Source organism: Mytilus trossulus, chromosome 5, assembly GCF_036588685.1.
Source record: "Mytilus trossulus isolate FHL-02 chromosome 5, PNRI_Mtr1.1.1.hap1, whole genome shotgun sequence".
NCBI classification, from domain to species: Eukaryota; Metazoa; Mollusca; class Bivalvia; order Mytilida; family Mytilidae; genus Mytilus; species Mytilus trossulus.
In genome coordinates, this window is record NC_086377.1 from 34,177,108 (window position 1) to 34,192,330 (window position 15,223).

The 15,223-nt window shown below is 33.0% G+C and overlaps 1 protein-coding gene across 1 annotated transcript; it reads left to right on the plus strand.

Annotated features, from left to right (window-relative positions):
- Positions 1-953: 953 nt before the first annotated feature.
- Positions 954-14,825, plus strand: LOC134718783 (procathepsin L-like). The gene is made up of 9 exons (XM_063581505.1): positions 954-1,100; positions 2,433-2,578; positions 2,950-3,055; positions 4,004-4,156; positions 6,443-6,566; positions 10,725-10,825; positions 11,883-12,045; positions 12,671-12,776; positions 13,409-14,825. The coding sequence occupies exons 1-9, from the start codon at positions 1,095-1,097 to the stop codon at positions 13,506-13,508; spliced, it is 1,005 nt and encodes a 334-aa protein (XP_063437575.1). The 5' UTR covers positions 954-1,094; the 3' UTR covers positions 13,509-14,825.
- The last annotated feature ends 398 nt before the right edge of the window (positions 14,826-15,223 follow it).

The window sequence follows — 15,223 nt, forward strand, 5'->3', positions numbered from 1 at the left end:
AGCATTTCCGGCACCGTACACGGCACCCGTCGTGATATTTCTTTGTTCAGTTCGGTAATGATGGACTGAGGAAGAATATCAGATAGGATTTCTGACACACTTTTGTCATAATGGCCAATCAACTCATGATGACGACCGTGAAATTTTTTGAGTAATGACCATAATTTGATTGATTCATAACCATGTCTTAACAACTTTTAAAAGCAGTATTTCTCGTTTAACAAAATCAACGTACTTGAGCTAGCCCTAGAGTAACGTATCAATTGAGACACATATACTACATATGTTAATGCTGCTTCGCAGAAATGAAAAGTTGACTACAGGAAAATTAAAATCCTCGAGTTTGTCATACATTTTGGTATTCAACGTACCATCAGTAGTCATTTCTAGAAAAAGTTCTCAATATGTAGTAGATTTATCTGTGTCGGTAGTTCATTTGGATATATTAAATGTAAGTGATCACTGAATCTATTATTATTACGAGATAGTACATCATCAATATATGAAAATATATATTAAAAGACTTGGCTAATTGCTTTCCTTTTCTTTTGAATTGTTACAATGACGTAACAATTATGCACTGTTATGAAAAATTATGACTTGATATTTCCTGAAATTCCAATACTGTTTCCTGACAACACTATATTCGAAAACTGGATTTGTTTGGCCAATGTAAGTTCACTGCGGTCATTCTAATGTTTCGTGTTTAGTGTTGACCAATCCTTGTAAATCAAATTTGTTGTAAATATAGTTAACTTATTCTGCAGATGCATAATATTTGGTATGGAGACGTTCATTTAATGAGAAATAAAAAAAATCAATTTATTTGGTCGGACAGAATAGACTATGTAATAACATACCAATGAACTTTATACATGTATTTACATTGTTTAATAACCTATATACAAGGTTTTTAGATGTCATGAATTATTCAACCTGTTTAATAAGGAAGTATTGTTCTGTTTTAAGTTCAGGTATTTAAAATTCATATATAACTAGGAAGTCGAAGTGACACTCAAGATAATTTGTTCTTCCTGTTTTAATGTATTTGAATGTTGGATTTATTTTATTGAAATAGCAGTTACTCAGATAAAATGCAAGTACGTATTGAATATAATGAAAAACTACATTCGGCAATTTGGTGACGTAAATCTCTACGCTTCATTGATGACTTATTTTTACTAACATCTTTATCTTCTACTACAATAAAACTGCATTGATTACTTAGGCTAAACAAACGGACAAAACAAACTGCTAAACTCCAAGGTTAGTTTGAATAGGGGAAGTTGTTACACACTGCCATTATGAAACGCTATCAAAACACTTAAATTTCATTTATATATATTTAAGAAGTCACAGTGACACTCACCATAGTTTGATTTGTTGATTAAATGTATTAGTAAAACTACAGTTAATCAGATAAAATGCAAGTACGTACCAAATATAATCAAAACCTACATTATACAATATGGCAACTCTCTTTGCATGCTTAGTTTTACTAACATCTGAATCGTAAAGTTTTTTCTTCTATTTCTATAAGACTGCATTGTTTACACTGGCTTAACAAAAGGACAAAAAAACTTTTACATTTTAAAGTTAACTAAAATACGGAAAGTCATTACAGACTGTCAATATTAAACGTTATTTAAACATTTGTTTACGAAACAAGTCAGTGATCCTGTTTTAATTTGCATTTCAGTTAGATAATTTAAAATACAACATTGTGTTTACACATACATTGTACTTATATACAAATGAATGTGTAAGAAAATACACAGAGAATACATTAAACTAAACGACAGAAACATGTTCACAGAGCATAACAAACATTGTAAAGTCGACATTATGTTTCATTACATATTTATTTACATTTAATTGTGTCACTTCAACATTATTGTACCAAGTATATGACAGCTGTTGTACATTTGTTTGATTTGTTTCATAATTTGATTGTGTCATTTGATTAGAGACTTTCTTCTGTATTTTGGTGATTTTTTTTTTAAGTATTTTTAGAAATTGCAAAAAGAAGACCGATCCATATCTTTTGTCTAATTAGTTATCAAAAGTACCAGGATTATAGTTTCATACGCCAGACGCGCGTTTCGTCTACATAAGACTCATCAGTGACGCTCAGATCAAAATAGTTAAAAAGCCAAATAAATACAAAGTTGAAGAGCATTGAGGACCCAAAATTCCAAAAAATTTGTGCCAAATACAGCTAAGGTAATCTACTCCTGGGGTAAGAAAATCCTTAGTTTTTCGAAAAATTCAAAGTTTTGTCAACAGAAAATTTATAAAAATTACCATATAATTGATATTCATGTCAACACCGAAGTGCTGACTACTGGGCTGGTGATACCCTCGGGGACGAAACGTCCACCAGCAGTGGCATCGACCCAGTGGTCTAACCAATTTTACACTTAATATTTCAGACTTACGTACTACTGTGTACTTTATTGTTTGGCAATATAGTTTCTATTTCTCTGAAGTTCACATCTTTTCGCCTGGACAATGAATGGGAACTCTACAAGACATCATATAATAAAATATATCAAGATAAAATTGAAGAAATACAAAGGTTAGCTTTTAGTACATCAAATTAGAATGATATATTTGTGTATGTGATATGTTTTACATAAGAAAGATCTCATAAACGATTGTCCATATCATTAAACTTAATGACATATAAAAGTTACAACGCAATAATGAACTGTTTCATTGTTTATAAACATGAAGTAATACACAATACTAGTTACTTTGAACAAAAAGAAAACCTACAATCAAAGGTCACCAAAATATCTGCGATAAAGTAAATGTTTACATCTTAAACTGACGTCACTTATTGTTAATGTTTTATATGTTCATGCAGTTCGTCATTTATAATTAAGTTATTTCAATTAGTTAAAACTAATTTAAAATAATATGCAATACACTGCTTTTATTTATTAGACGAGTGATCTGGGAAGACAATGTCCGTTTTATTAAGCATCACAATATGGCAGCAGATCGTGGAGAACATACTTACTGGCTGGGAATTAATCATTTTGCCGACATGGTAAGTGATTAATATGCAAACAGTGATATTAGATGAACACAAAAGCAAATCAAAACAAATCGAAGATTTATGTATTGTCGATACATTGTAAACAAAGTGATACAAGGTCTAATATTTTCGATTTATGAGTTTGACTGTCCCTCTAGTATCGTTCGTCCCTCTTTCATTATAAAAGCAGCCATAAAAATGCAAACTAAGCTCTAATCGAATATGTGATTGCGACAAGCCGTTGTGTTTCATAGAATAAATATAAACTCGACTATGGTACCTTATTAAATGTAATGTAACATGTGGAATTCCGTCATTTAGAAGACAAATATTCGTTGTCATTATAAAATTGAGAATGGAAATGGGAAATGTGTCAAAAACCCGACAACCCGACCGTAGAGCAGACAACAACCGAAGGCTACCAATGGTTTGCAATGTAGCCAGAAACTTCCGTACTCGCAGGAGTCTTCAGCTGGTCCCTTATCAAATATGTTCAACTGGTTGAGCGATAACTGACGTCCTAATAAACTCCGAACTATACACAAGAAACTAAAATTTAAATCATACAAAACTAACAAAGCCAGACACTCCTGACTTGGGACAGGCGCAAAAATGCAGCGGGGTTAAACATATAAATTTGTTTAAACCAAAAAAACTGTGTCTCGAAAAAGAATTCCTCATTTTGTACACGCATTTCCTTTATGTAGAACGTATTGGATTAACCATGGTTGTATAGCTAGCTAAACCTCTCATTTGATTAACTTATTAAAATTTAAAACCAAACCGATTGTACAAACTTGATGCTATATAAACAACACCATCAACTTAATTTAAAAATTAAAAAAAAATGAACTAACTGAACAATTTAAACTAGGATGTTTGATGAACACACGAGTCTAGTTAAGTCTGATCATCTTCATAAATCGTAGCTTAAGGTCAAATTGTGTTCTTCAATTTTAGTCAGAGAAAGAAGTGAGTCAGAAAATGAAGGGGTACAAAATGTCACACGATGTCATAAAATATGGTTCTTCTTATTTACCGCCTTACAATGTCAAAATTCCCGATGAAGTTGACTGGCGACAGAAAGGTTATGTTACGCCTGTAAAAGATCAGGTCGGTATACTTTGTCATTGCTATTTTAGACTTGTTTAAATGTTGGGTTTTTTTTACTTTATTTTTCCTAGCATATATTTAATATCTAATGTCATCAACTGAGGATAGCAAATACTTAAATCACAAAAATACTGAACTCCGCGGAAAATTCAAAACGGAAATTCCTTAATTAAATGGCAAAACTAAAAGCTCATACACATCAAACGAATGGATAACATCTATCATATTCCTGACTTGGTACTTACATTTTCTTAGCAAGCTCTAGTATTGATTTAATTTTTTATCCACTGATATTTAATAACTGATGCCCTTTTATGCATATAAGAGTGTTATGTATTGGGTGTTACTATACCAATGATGTAGTGTGTTTAGGCAAAGATGATTCGGTAGATGTATAATGCAAGTTGTATTTTCGCGAGCAAATACTTAAGATCAATACAGTTGATATAGATCCAATACGACATTAAGACATGCACAGGATAAATATGACAACATCTGTGTAATGAAACCTGTATTAACAAATGAATTGAAATTACCCAAAACACTGAATATGTATACACATACTCATTCGGAATCAATATGAACTATTTGTGGTAACTATCATTTGATGCCAGGAATTTTGGACAAGCCTCAAAATCATACATGCGTAATGAAATTATCGTTTTATCAAGTTTTTATCAAGTTGATATGTTTTAGATATATCAGTTTGAGTCTCAAGTTTATTAGAGTTGTTTTCAATTAAAATGACTTCTCTGACGTATAAAAAGTTAAATTACAAAAACACCATTCTCCAAAGCAAATAAATATCTGAAATTCTTTTTAATGCAATGTCAAATTTCAAACATATCAAACAAATGTATTGCGAAATGCCATACTCCTGACTTAGAACAGGCATTTCCTAACGGAGAACGGGTGGATAAAACCTGGTTGTACATCTAGTATGACAGTGGCATACACAAAAATTACATATCAAAAACAATTTACATGTCTTGTTGCCAATGCAAACGGACATATAAGGTAAACAAATCATAAATTTGGGTGTAGCAGGCAACACTGTATTTCAAACTCTATCACCATAAAAATAAATTATTGTTCCAACGACGAAAAACAAAATGACGCGTATGTGAACAAAATGGCAACGGTTAGATTGAAAGACATAAGACTGGAATGACAAAGAACCAAGTAAATAAAATCCATCTGCTGCCGAGGATTGTTTTCAAGACGGTCATTCACCGGAAAATCTCCATGTGTTGTAGATTCACAACAACATAGGTGGATTTAGCTTTTCCACCGGCTCACCGTGGACAGCCCTCCCGTGCCCACTCCAGCTATAATCTCTTTTTTTGTAAAAATATTGATTACAAATGCTTATCTGCTTTTTTCAATTGATTGAACTTCCAAGTCTTTTGATTAAACATAAGAACTTACATGTCCACTTGGACAAGCTAGAAAGTTTGCGCACCCGGTGCCCACTCCCACTGTGGACAGGTGGACAAAGTAAAATCCACCTGGGCAGTAGTGTATGAGCCAAATCAGGTCATACCTGATCTGACATGTTTCTGATAATTGTTATGGCAATTTGTGGCTGTAGTACATATCCAACCCTAAACATTAACTTACTTTAAACTATATATGCTATAAGAAAAATGTAAGATCTATATAATTGAGTAAATCAGCATATGCACCTGCTAGTAAAAATAATCATTTATTAAAATTGTGTTGCAAATAATATTCACGATAACCATGGTGACGTTGATAATGGCTTTATTTTGTGTTGACAGTAAATATAACAGTAAATATAACAAAAGAGATGCAAATGCAACAAACATGTGTATCAGATAAGGTCAAGAACGTTGGGTAAAGGGCATATGTTGTGTCGATCGACATCGTTCAAAGGAGTTAATAAACTTATTATAGATACCAGGACTACATTTAGTATAAACGCCAGACGCGCGTTTCGTCTACAAAAAACTCATCAGTAACGCTCGACTCCAAAAAAGTTAAAAAGGCAAAATAAAGTACGAAGTTGAGGAGCATTGAGGACCAATATTTCTAAAAGTTTTGTCAAATACAGCTAAGGTAATGTATGCCTGAGGTAGAAAAGCCTTAGTTTTTATAAAAATCAACAATTTGTAAACAGTAAATTTATAAATATAACCATATCAATGACAATTCATGTCAGCACAAAAGTAATAGAGACGCATGTTATGGTCCAAATCTCATGATACAGGAACTACTTTGAACAAAAACAAATCTGAACAATGTATAAATCTTTCCTTTATTCAGGGACAATGTGGATCATGCTGGTCATTTTCATCAACTGGTGCCTTGGAGGGTCAACATTTCAGGAAAACAGGCCAATTGGTTTCTTTATCAGAACAGAACCTTGTGGATTGTACATTTAAGTATGGTAAGTATAAGGCATATTTGAAAACGAAGTGAAGACAAGTATTTTAATTTTTTTCATTTGCGGTTTACATATGTTCTGATCTATAGTGTTATTTTGTATTAATATTTTGATGAAACAAATGGCAGGATAAGCTTTGACAATTTAGAAATATAACAAGTTAAAACCTTGTTAATATATAGTTTAAAAAAGAGGGACGAAAGATACCTGAGGGACAGTCAAACTCATGACTCGAAAATAAACTGACAACGCAATGGGTAAAAATAAAAAAAATAGACAAATGGACAAACAATAGAACACATTACACAACTTAGATAACTAAAGAATAAGCAACACGAACCCACAAAAACTAAGGGTGATCTCAAGGGCTCCGGTAGGGTACTACTTTATCGTTCTCTAGTTTATCTTCATCCCGGACGATCCAGTTTCAATGATTTACCACTTTTATATATTTAAGCAAGACTTCTATCTGAATTAACATACATTATTTGTAACCATCCTTTAAGCAAAAAACTAAATACACAGCATGCATTCTCTCCTAATGTCCAGTCATATGTGATATGTATTTGTATTATTTAAGGAACACATCGTGCACGCTGTGTTCTTTTTTCAATTTTTAGTTGATTTTTCTTGGTAAAAGGGAGACAACCAAGATTAAATTATGTACTTACGCTAATTCATTACGCGTTATTGGTGTATGAACTTCACTCGCGCGCGACATGGTCTGCCTACCCTTCCTGAGCACCTGAGATCATCTTCGGTATTTGATGGGGTTCGTAATGCTCAGTCTGTTTTGTGTTTTTTATACTGTTGTTTGACCTTAATTTTCTATTTTTTGCCATGACCTTGTTACTTAAATTTCAACTTACTAGAAACTACCAACGAAGTATACTTTGGTTCATGAGACATAAAGTTTGTATATGACTTTCCAGCCACATTTCTGTACTAGAACAGAAGTAATTTCTCAACCCTTTCTGTTATTCTTTAGCAGACCATAATACTCGTAGAAAAAGCCGAAATGATAACGGCATGTAATTTTTTGCTAATTTTGATACTTTACCTAAACATATTCTCAACATGTTCCGAAGAACAATATTGTTCGCACCTCCCCAAGCATCCCTCCCCTTTTGCATTAAATCCTGGATCCGCACCCAATTTCTGGTGTTTCCATGCTCATAACCACCGCCATATATGAGTCGGCTGAAAATATTATGCATTAATACATTAATAGGGGGCCACATTTCAGCAGCACTTTGGTACCCATTTTTAACCGAAAACTGAGCTAATCCCACCATTCTCTACATGTTGAATTGATGCGATGAGATTCCCCGGAAGGAAACTCTTAATGTATTAGCATATGTTGTTAAATTGCTGAGAGCTTAAAGGGAATGTGTATCACAAAGTGTTTCAGTGAAAGGTTAATAAAATTGAGAATGGAAATGGGGAATGTGTCAAAGACACAACAACCAGACCATAGAAAAATCAACAGCAGAAGGTCACCAACAGGTTTTCGATGTAACGAGAAATTCCCGCACCCGGAGGCGTCCTTCAGCTGGTCCCTAAACAAATATATACTAGTTCAGTGATAATGAACGCCTAACTAATTTCCAATTTGTACACAAGAAAATGAAATTAAAAAAATACAAGATTAACAAAGACCAGAGGCTCCTGACTTGGGACAGGCGCAAAAATGCGGCGGGGTTAAACATGTTTATGAGATCTCAACCATCCTCCTATACCTCTAGCCAATGTAGAAAAGTAAATGCATAACAAATTCGAACATTTAAAATTCAATTCAAGAAAAGTCCGAGTCTGATGTCAGAAGATGTAACCAAAGACAATAAACAAAATGACAATAATACATAAAAAAAAAAACTACTAGCAGTTAACTGACATGCCAGCTCCAGACTTCAATTAAACTGATTGAAAGATTATGATTTCGTCATATGAATATCAGGAACAATCCTTCCCGTTAGAGTTAAGTATCATACCATCATAACATATATGAGAAGAACATAATCCGTGTCATGCCAACAACTGTTTTTTGGAATAAATGTGTTTAGTTCCGATGCAAAGACCCTATCAGTGAATAAATATTAACGCCAAAATACGCAATCTTTATTAACCTGACAACAGTACCGTAACTATATCCCTTCTTGATAAGTCTATTTAAAGGTTTTGTTAGTTTCTGAGGTGAATACTGACATTTTTGTGCTTTATAAAGAATATTTCCATAAAAAAATGGATGTGAAATACCTGAAGGTATACGAAGTCTGCATATTTACGAATGCTATCCGTACACTGATGATAAAATTTAGTAAATGTTTTGACTAGTTTGTGATCTCGAAAACCCTGGTGTAATAATTTTTCAGTAATACATAAATTTCTCTCGTTAAAATCTAAAACATTGTTACATACACGAGCGAATCGTACAGGTTGAGATTTATAAACACCGTAAGATGGTGACAATGGAACGTCACCATCTAAAAATGGATCATTAACGATAGGAAATGAAAAATCATCTCTTTTATCATAAATTTTAGTATTAAGCTTTCCGTTAGTGATATAGATATCAAGATCGAGGAAAGGGCACTGGTTATTGTTGGTATTGGCTTTATTTAAAGTAAGTTCAACAGGATAAATTTCTTTAGAATACATACTGAAGTCGTCATTATTGAGAGCCAAAATATCATCCAAATATCTAAACGTATTATTAAATTTGTTTATGAAATGTTGTTTCGATGGGTCTTTGCTGATTTTTGTCATAAATTGTAACACATAGCAATACAAAAACAGGTATGCAATAAGTGGTGCTCAGTTAGTCCCCATTGAAATTCCGATAACCTGACGATATATGATATCTCCACAGCGAACAAAAATGGTATCTAGTAAAAATTCAAGTGCATATATAGTATCACAGCATGTCCAATTGACATAGTTTTTTTTTTATTGCTACTAAAAAATGACCTAAAAGAGTTTGAACATATATATTCACATTCTGACTTTTAAATGCCCATTTAATTAGGTGGGTGATTTTTTTCTTAATGAGAATGTGAGGCAATGTATTATACAGGGTAGAAAAATCAAAACTTTGAACAGATTCAAAATCACCAATATAAGCATGCAATTTATCATGTACTTCCAACGAGTTCTTGACACTCAAAAAGTAATTAATTTCGTTTACCGAATCTGCTACGAAACCTAATTTAATTTAGATGGACAGACGTGTAATGAAGGAAATAATGATGGAATGTACATTTCGTGAAGGACAGTCAATCTGCACTGGTTCTTTTCCAATTTCATAGTAGTCAGCACTTCGGTGTTGACATGAATATCAATTTTGTGGTCATTTTTATAAATTTCCTGTTTACAAAACTTTGAATTTTTCGAAAAACTAAGGATTTTCTTATCCCAGGCATAGATTACCTTAGCTGTATTTGGCACAACTTTTTGGAATTTTGGATCCTCAATGCTCTTCAACTTTGTATTTGTTTGGTTTATAACTATTTCGATATGAGCGTCACTGATGAGTCTTATGAAGACGAAACGCGCGTCTGGCGTACTAAATTATAATCCTGGTACCTTTGATAACTATAATCAACCCCAAATTCTATCCCCTCAACCCCCACCCCCACACCATCCATCGATTTTTTAACTTATACATTATAAGTCGGTTGTTTACCAAAACCTTTTCTCACTAAGAATAAGGTCCCGGTGATGGATTTGTAAATGTTATTTACAATGAAGTTGCTTCTCTCGTCAGTCCTTTTATTATTATTATGTTTTGCCAATGTCGAGAGACTTTAGATAATGGACACTGTTAACAATAAATCTATTTGACTTAAGTTGTTGATTATTTCATATCTTGTTTATATGCAGCTCAGCTCGTACGTGTCTGTATATCGTCTGTTTAGTTCACGCATCATTTTAGATATAACATAATTTGATGAGACTGTCATCAAATTGAGAGGTTTAGCGCTATATAACCAGGTTTAATCCTCAATTTTCTACATTAGAAAATGCCTGTTCCAAGTCAGGAATATAACAATTCTTCTCCATTCGTTTTTGATGTGTTTTGTCATTTGATTTTGCCATGTGATTCTGGACTTTCCGATAAGATTTTCCTCAGTAATTGTGTGATTTTACTTTTTCTACTTACAGGTAACGGTGGTTGTAATGGTGGGTTTGTATTCCGGGCATACCAATATGTCAAAGACAATAATGGAATAGATACAGAGTCATCTTACCCGTATGAAGCTAAGGTAATCATATCATTATACACCTTTATCCTTATTTGTTTTGTTATTATGTGCGGTTTAGTGTTTTATTGTTATAATAGGCTTTCTTTCGAAATACGTGCTTATCGTGGTTTGTTTAGTTGTTACATATTTGTTTTTCGTTATTTTATTTTACTTAAATAAGGCGGTTAGTTTTCTGGTTTGAATTGTTTTACATTGTCTTATCGGTGCCTTTTATAACTGACTACGCGGTATGGGCTTTGGTCATTGTTGAAGGCCGAACGGTGATCTATAGTTGTTAATGTGTGTGTCATTTTGGTCTTTTGTGGATAGTTGTCTCATTGGCAATCATACCACATCTTCCTTTCTATATTATCAACAGAAACATGTTTTTAATTAATTGTCTTTTTTTCTAAGCCCGAAAAAATGTTTTTACGAGAAATACATGTATAATATTAATGAATAATGGAAAAATCATCAGCCTCCAGTGTCTCGTGTGTGATTTAATCAATTGTAGAATGTTTAACGCCACTTTCAGTATTATTTGTTAAAATGAAAGCAAACAGATGTTTGGATCGATTGGGGTCAGACATATCTGTATTTAACTTCATACAAACTTACAGTCTACTGGTCCCGGCAAGTAACCTTCTTAGACATTTATAGGGATCCATAATTTCGAATTGGTCCTTAATGATAACACCTATAATTTTAACTCTGGTATTTGACAATGACTCTGATTGTTTTAAACTTTTTGTATTCGAAACTAGTAATATACGGTTTCAAAGATGTCATGTTGAAACATAACGGAGGATTTCCGCTAACAAAGCAATGTTTAATTGACACTGAATAGTTTTAAAAAAATTCAGGAAATTACCCTACTGTTAACTTAACCTTTAAAAGACTTTAAAAAAACCACGTGCTCAATATTCTGGTTTGTGTAACTTTAATTCAATGTTTCCCTCCGCCTGTTTGTTTGTTTTGTTTTGGTTTTAGTATTGGTTTGTTTATTAAGTAACAATCCTATTGTTTGGATTTTAAACTAATAAAATTCTTATTCTTATTCTTATTCTCTATTTATTAGAATGCCAGTTGCAGATTTCAAAAATCTAAAGTCGGAGCTACAGTAACAGGAATGAAAATAATAAAGAAGGGGGATGAAGAGGCTTTAAAATCTGCCGTAGCAACAGTTGGTCCAATATCAATAGCGATTGACGCAGATCGCAAATTTCAACTTTACAAAAATGGTAGGTTCTTATTTAAATTGTAATGTCGTCATAGTAGTTTTAGATAAGAAGAAAATAAACGTACCATTAAACAATACGTACTTGTTTGTTAAAGATGTCTGCTGGTTCAGTTTCAAAATAAATAACTTTCCATAAAACTAGTTTATATCTAGACATATGTATGTGTCTTGCAGTTTTTATAGTCACTTTAGTTTCTAGAAATAAGAAGATGTGGTATGAGTTTCAAATGAGACAACTCTGGATCCATTCAAGTCACACTTTGTAAAAGAAAAATAAAACATTATGGGTCAAGGCACGGTCTTTAACTATGAGTCTAGGTTGACAACGAACAGAAAGCTATAAAGGGCCCCAAAATTACTAAATAAATGTAAACCAACAGTCCAAAAAAAAAGAAAAGAGAAACGAGAAACACTAATGAACCACATCAACAGACGACAGTTTTTTTTACATTCTCACTTTGCTTAGTGTTGAAGACCGTACGGTGATCTATAGTTGTTAATGTCTGTGTTATTTTGGTCACTTGTGGCCAGTTGTCTTATTGGCAATCATACCACATCTTTCTTTTTTTATATCTACCAGTAATCTTTTATCATTCAATTAACTACGATTTGTATTTATATTACAGGTGTATTTGATGAACCGAAGTGTAACAGCACTTTCACTGACCATGCAGTTCTAATCGTAGGATATGGTGTAGAGAATGGACAAGACTATTGGCTGGTTAAAAATAGGTAAGCAAATGTTTATTATACCTCAGCTATCATGTTCTATATATAATTAGTACATCGTTCTTTGACCTATAATGGTTTACTTTAAAAAATTGCGGTTTTGATGCAGAAATGTCCTATTGGCACTCATACCACATTTCTGATATTTACACACTATTTTCACCATTTTTTAACTAAAAGAGTTGAACTGTTTCAATGGTCAATATTTTTTTGTTTAACTACATTATTTTTGTATCCATCAAATATTGCTTGTTACATAAACCATATAGATTCTAAGTCTCTCTTGACGTACCCTGTTACAATCCACTGACTACCCAGTGAATAATCAGCTGATTGAATTAATTGACATACATTTGTTGTGTGAATTAATCTACAAAGCGAGAACACTTTCCATTTTCATCAGCTAAGAGACGGCTAGCTTTTTATGAAAAGCTATTACTTGTGATAAAACATATATTAATCGATTGCATGATGTATGTTACATACTCTATTTCTTGTATACCAACAGTGTATGGTTATCATAAAAAATTATTACTTTAGCTTTTCACAAAATTTATCAAGTTAATAAATAGGAGATTCTCAATGTCGTATCATGGTTCCAAAGATAATACAATGATGTTGGTATTTATTTTCAGTTGGAGTGCAAGCTGGGGAATAGACGGATATATAAAAATGTCGAGGAACAAAAACAACCAATGTGGAATAGCTTCTTACGCCATGTACCCTCTTGTGTGATAATAACTTGTGAGGACCAGACGTCAAAATTAAACTTTAATAGCATCTTGTTATGACAATGGCATTGCTTAATAAACATTGTTTGTGCATAAATCTGTGTATATTGTGCTAGAGGTACTATATGTGGGGAGGGTTGAGATATCATAAAATATAATTAACCCTGTCGCAATGTCCAACAGTTTCAAGTCGGGAACCTTTATAATCTTTGTTAGTCTTGTATTGGTTTTTAAATTTCTGTTCATTTGCATGATTTGGAGTTTAATGTGGCTTTTATTTCGCTAAACTACTATACATTTTTTTTTAATTTGGTCTCTGATCGGTAGTTGGTCTCTTTCCATTTTATTTTTTTTCATTCTATATGTCATATTTCTGTTCAGCTTTCCAAATGTGAACTTTCCATTTCTAAGTAGCAACATTCCAGCAGCACCTGCATACGGGGTATCTTTCTCCTAATTGATACGATATTCCTGTGCTTGCATTTCCTATCATGATTTTCTTGATAGAGGGTTGCTGCTCACAAGGAATCTATCGCAACAAGAGTTCTTAATGGCAAAGTTGAAATCATTCCTGCGTAAATTTTACGGACGCCATCACGAGTTGGTTGACCGTTATGGAATAACCGTTTCATAAATAAAATCGAATATGTTCCTTGCGTCGTAACTACAATCCCCCTCCCTTTCATGAATGTGACCTACCGAGTTATACTATTTACCCGATTTGTTATGACATGAGAAACACGATCGGTGTCACATGTGGGGCAAGATATACTTACCCTTCCGTAGCCCTTGAGATCACCCCAAGATTTTGGTTGGATTCATTTTGCTTTTTCTTTAGTTTTCTATGTTGTGTCATGTGTACTATTATTTGTCTGTTCATCTTCTTATTTTTAGCCATGGCGTTGTCAGTTTATTTTCGATTTATGAGTTAGACTGTCCCTCTGGTATTTTTCGTCCCTCTTTTATAGATCATTTACAGTAAGTATCAGGTCGTAGTTGACATTGTTTATTAACCGTTTAAACAGCGATCGATGTCGTTTTGACGGGCGCCAAGTGATGAGAAAATATCGTCTTTAGTGAGCTGAAACCGAGAATAAGAACGAATAAAACTATTCTAGATTGTACATATGTTTATAAAAAAAAATGAATAAAAAGTGGCTGTTATCATCATAGGTAGAAAATAGAGTGGCATTATTTGAGAATCACGTTAAACTGTAAAAATGTCATACATGACCTTACATTTTTATAAGTTTAACCTTTTGAGGCTGATGAGGGTTTTTTTTATTCCAGAGATATCATGAAAACTGGAAATATTTGTAAAACTATTTTCTCATTCTATTTACTAAAATACATTGTAAGCAGGCCGGTGTTGTTTGGGGTTTTTTTTTTTGGTTTTTTTTTATGATTTACATTTTACAAAACCGGGACATTTATGTGTTACGAATATTGTTGAAAGCTTGTTGAAAGTCTGCCATGTAACATTTGTTTGAGGGCCAGCTGAAGGACGCCTCCAGGTGTGGGAGTTTCTCGCTACATTGAAGACCCATTGGTGGTCTTCTGTTGTTGTCTGCTCTATGGTCGGGTTGTTATCGCTTTGACAAATTCCCCATTTCCATTCTCAATTTTAATTTTATGTAGGTGTATAAATCGAGTCGTTTATATCTTCTAAATACTAAAAGTAGTCGTCTCATTGTCTATGTCCTCATTCAAATTATTGAA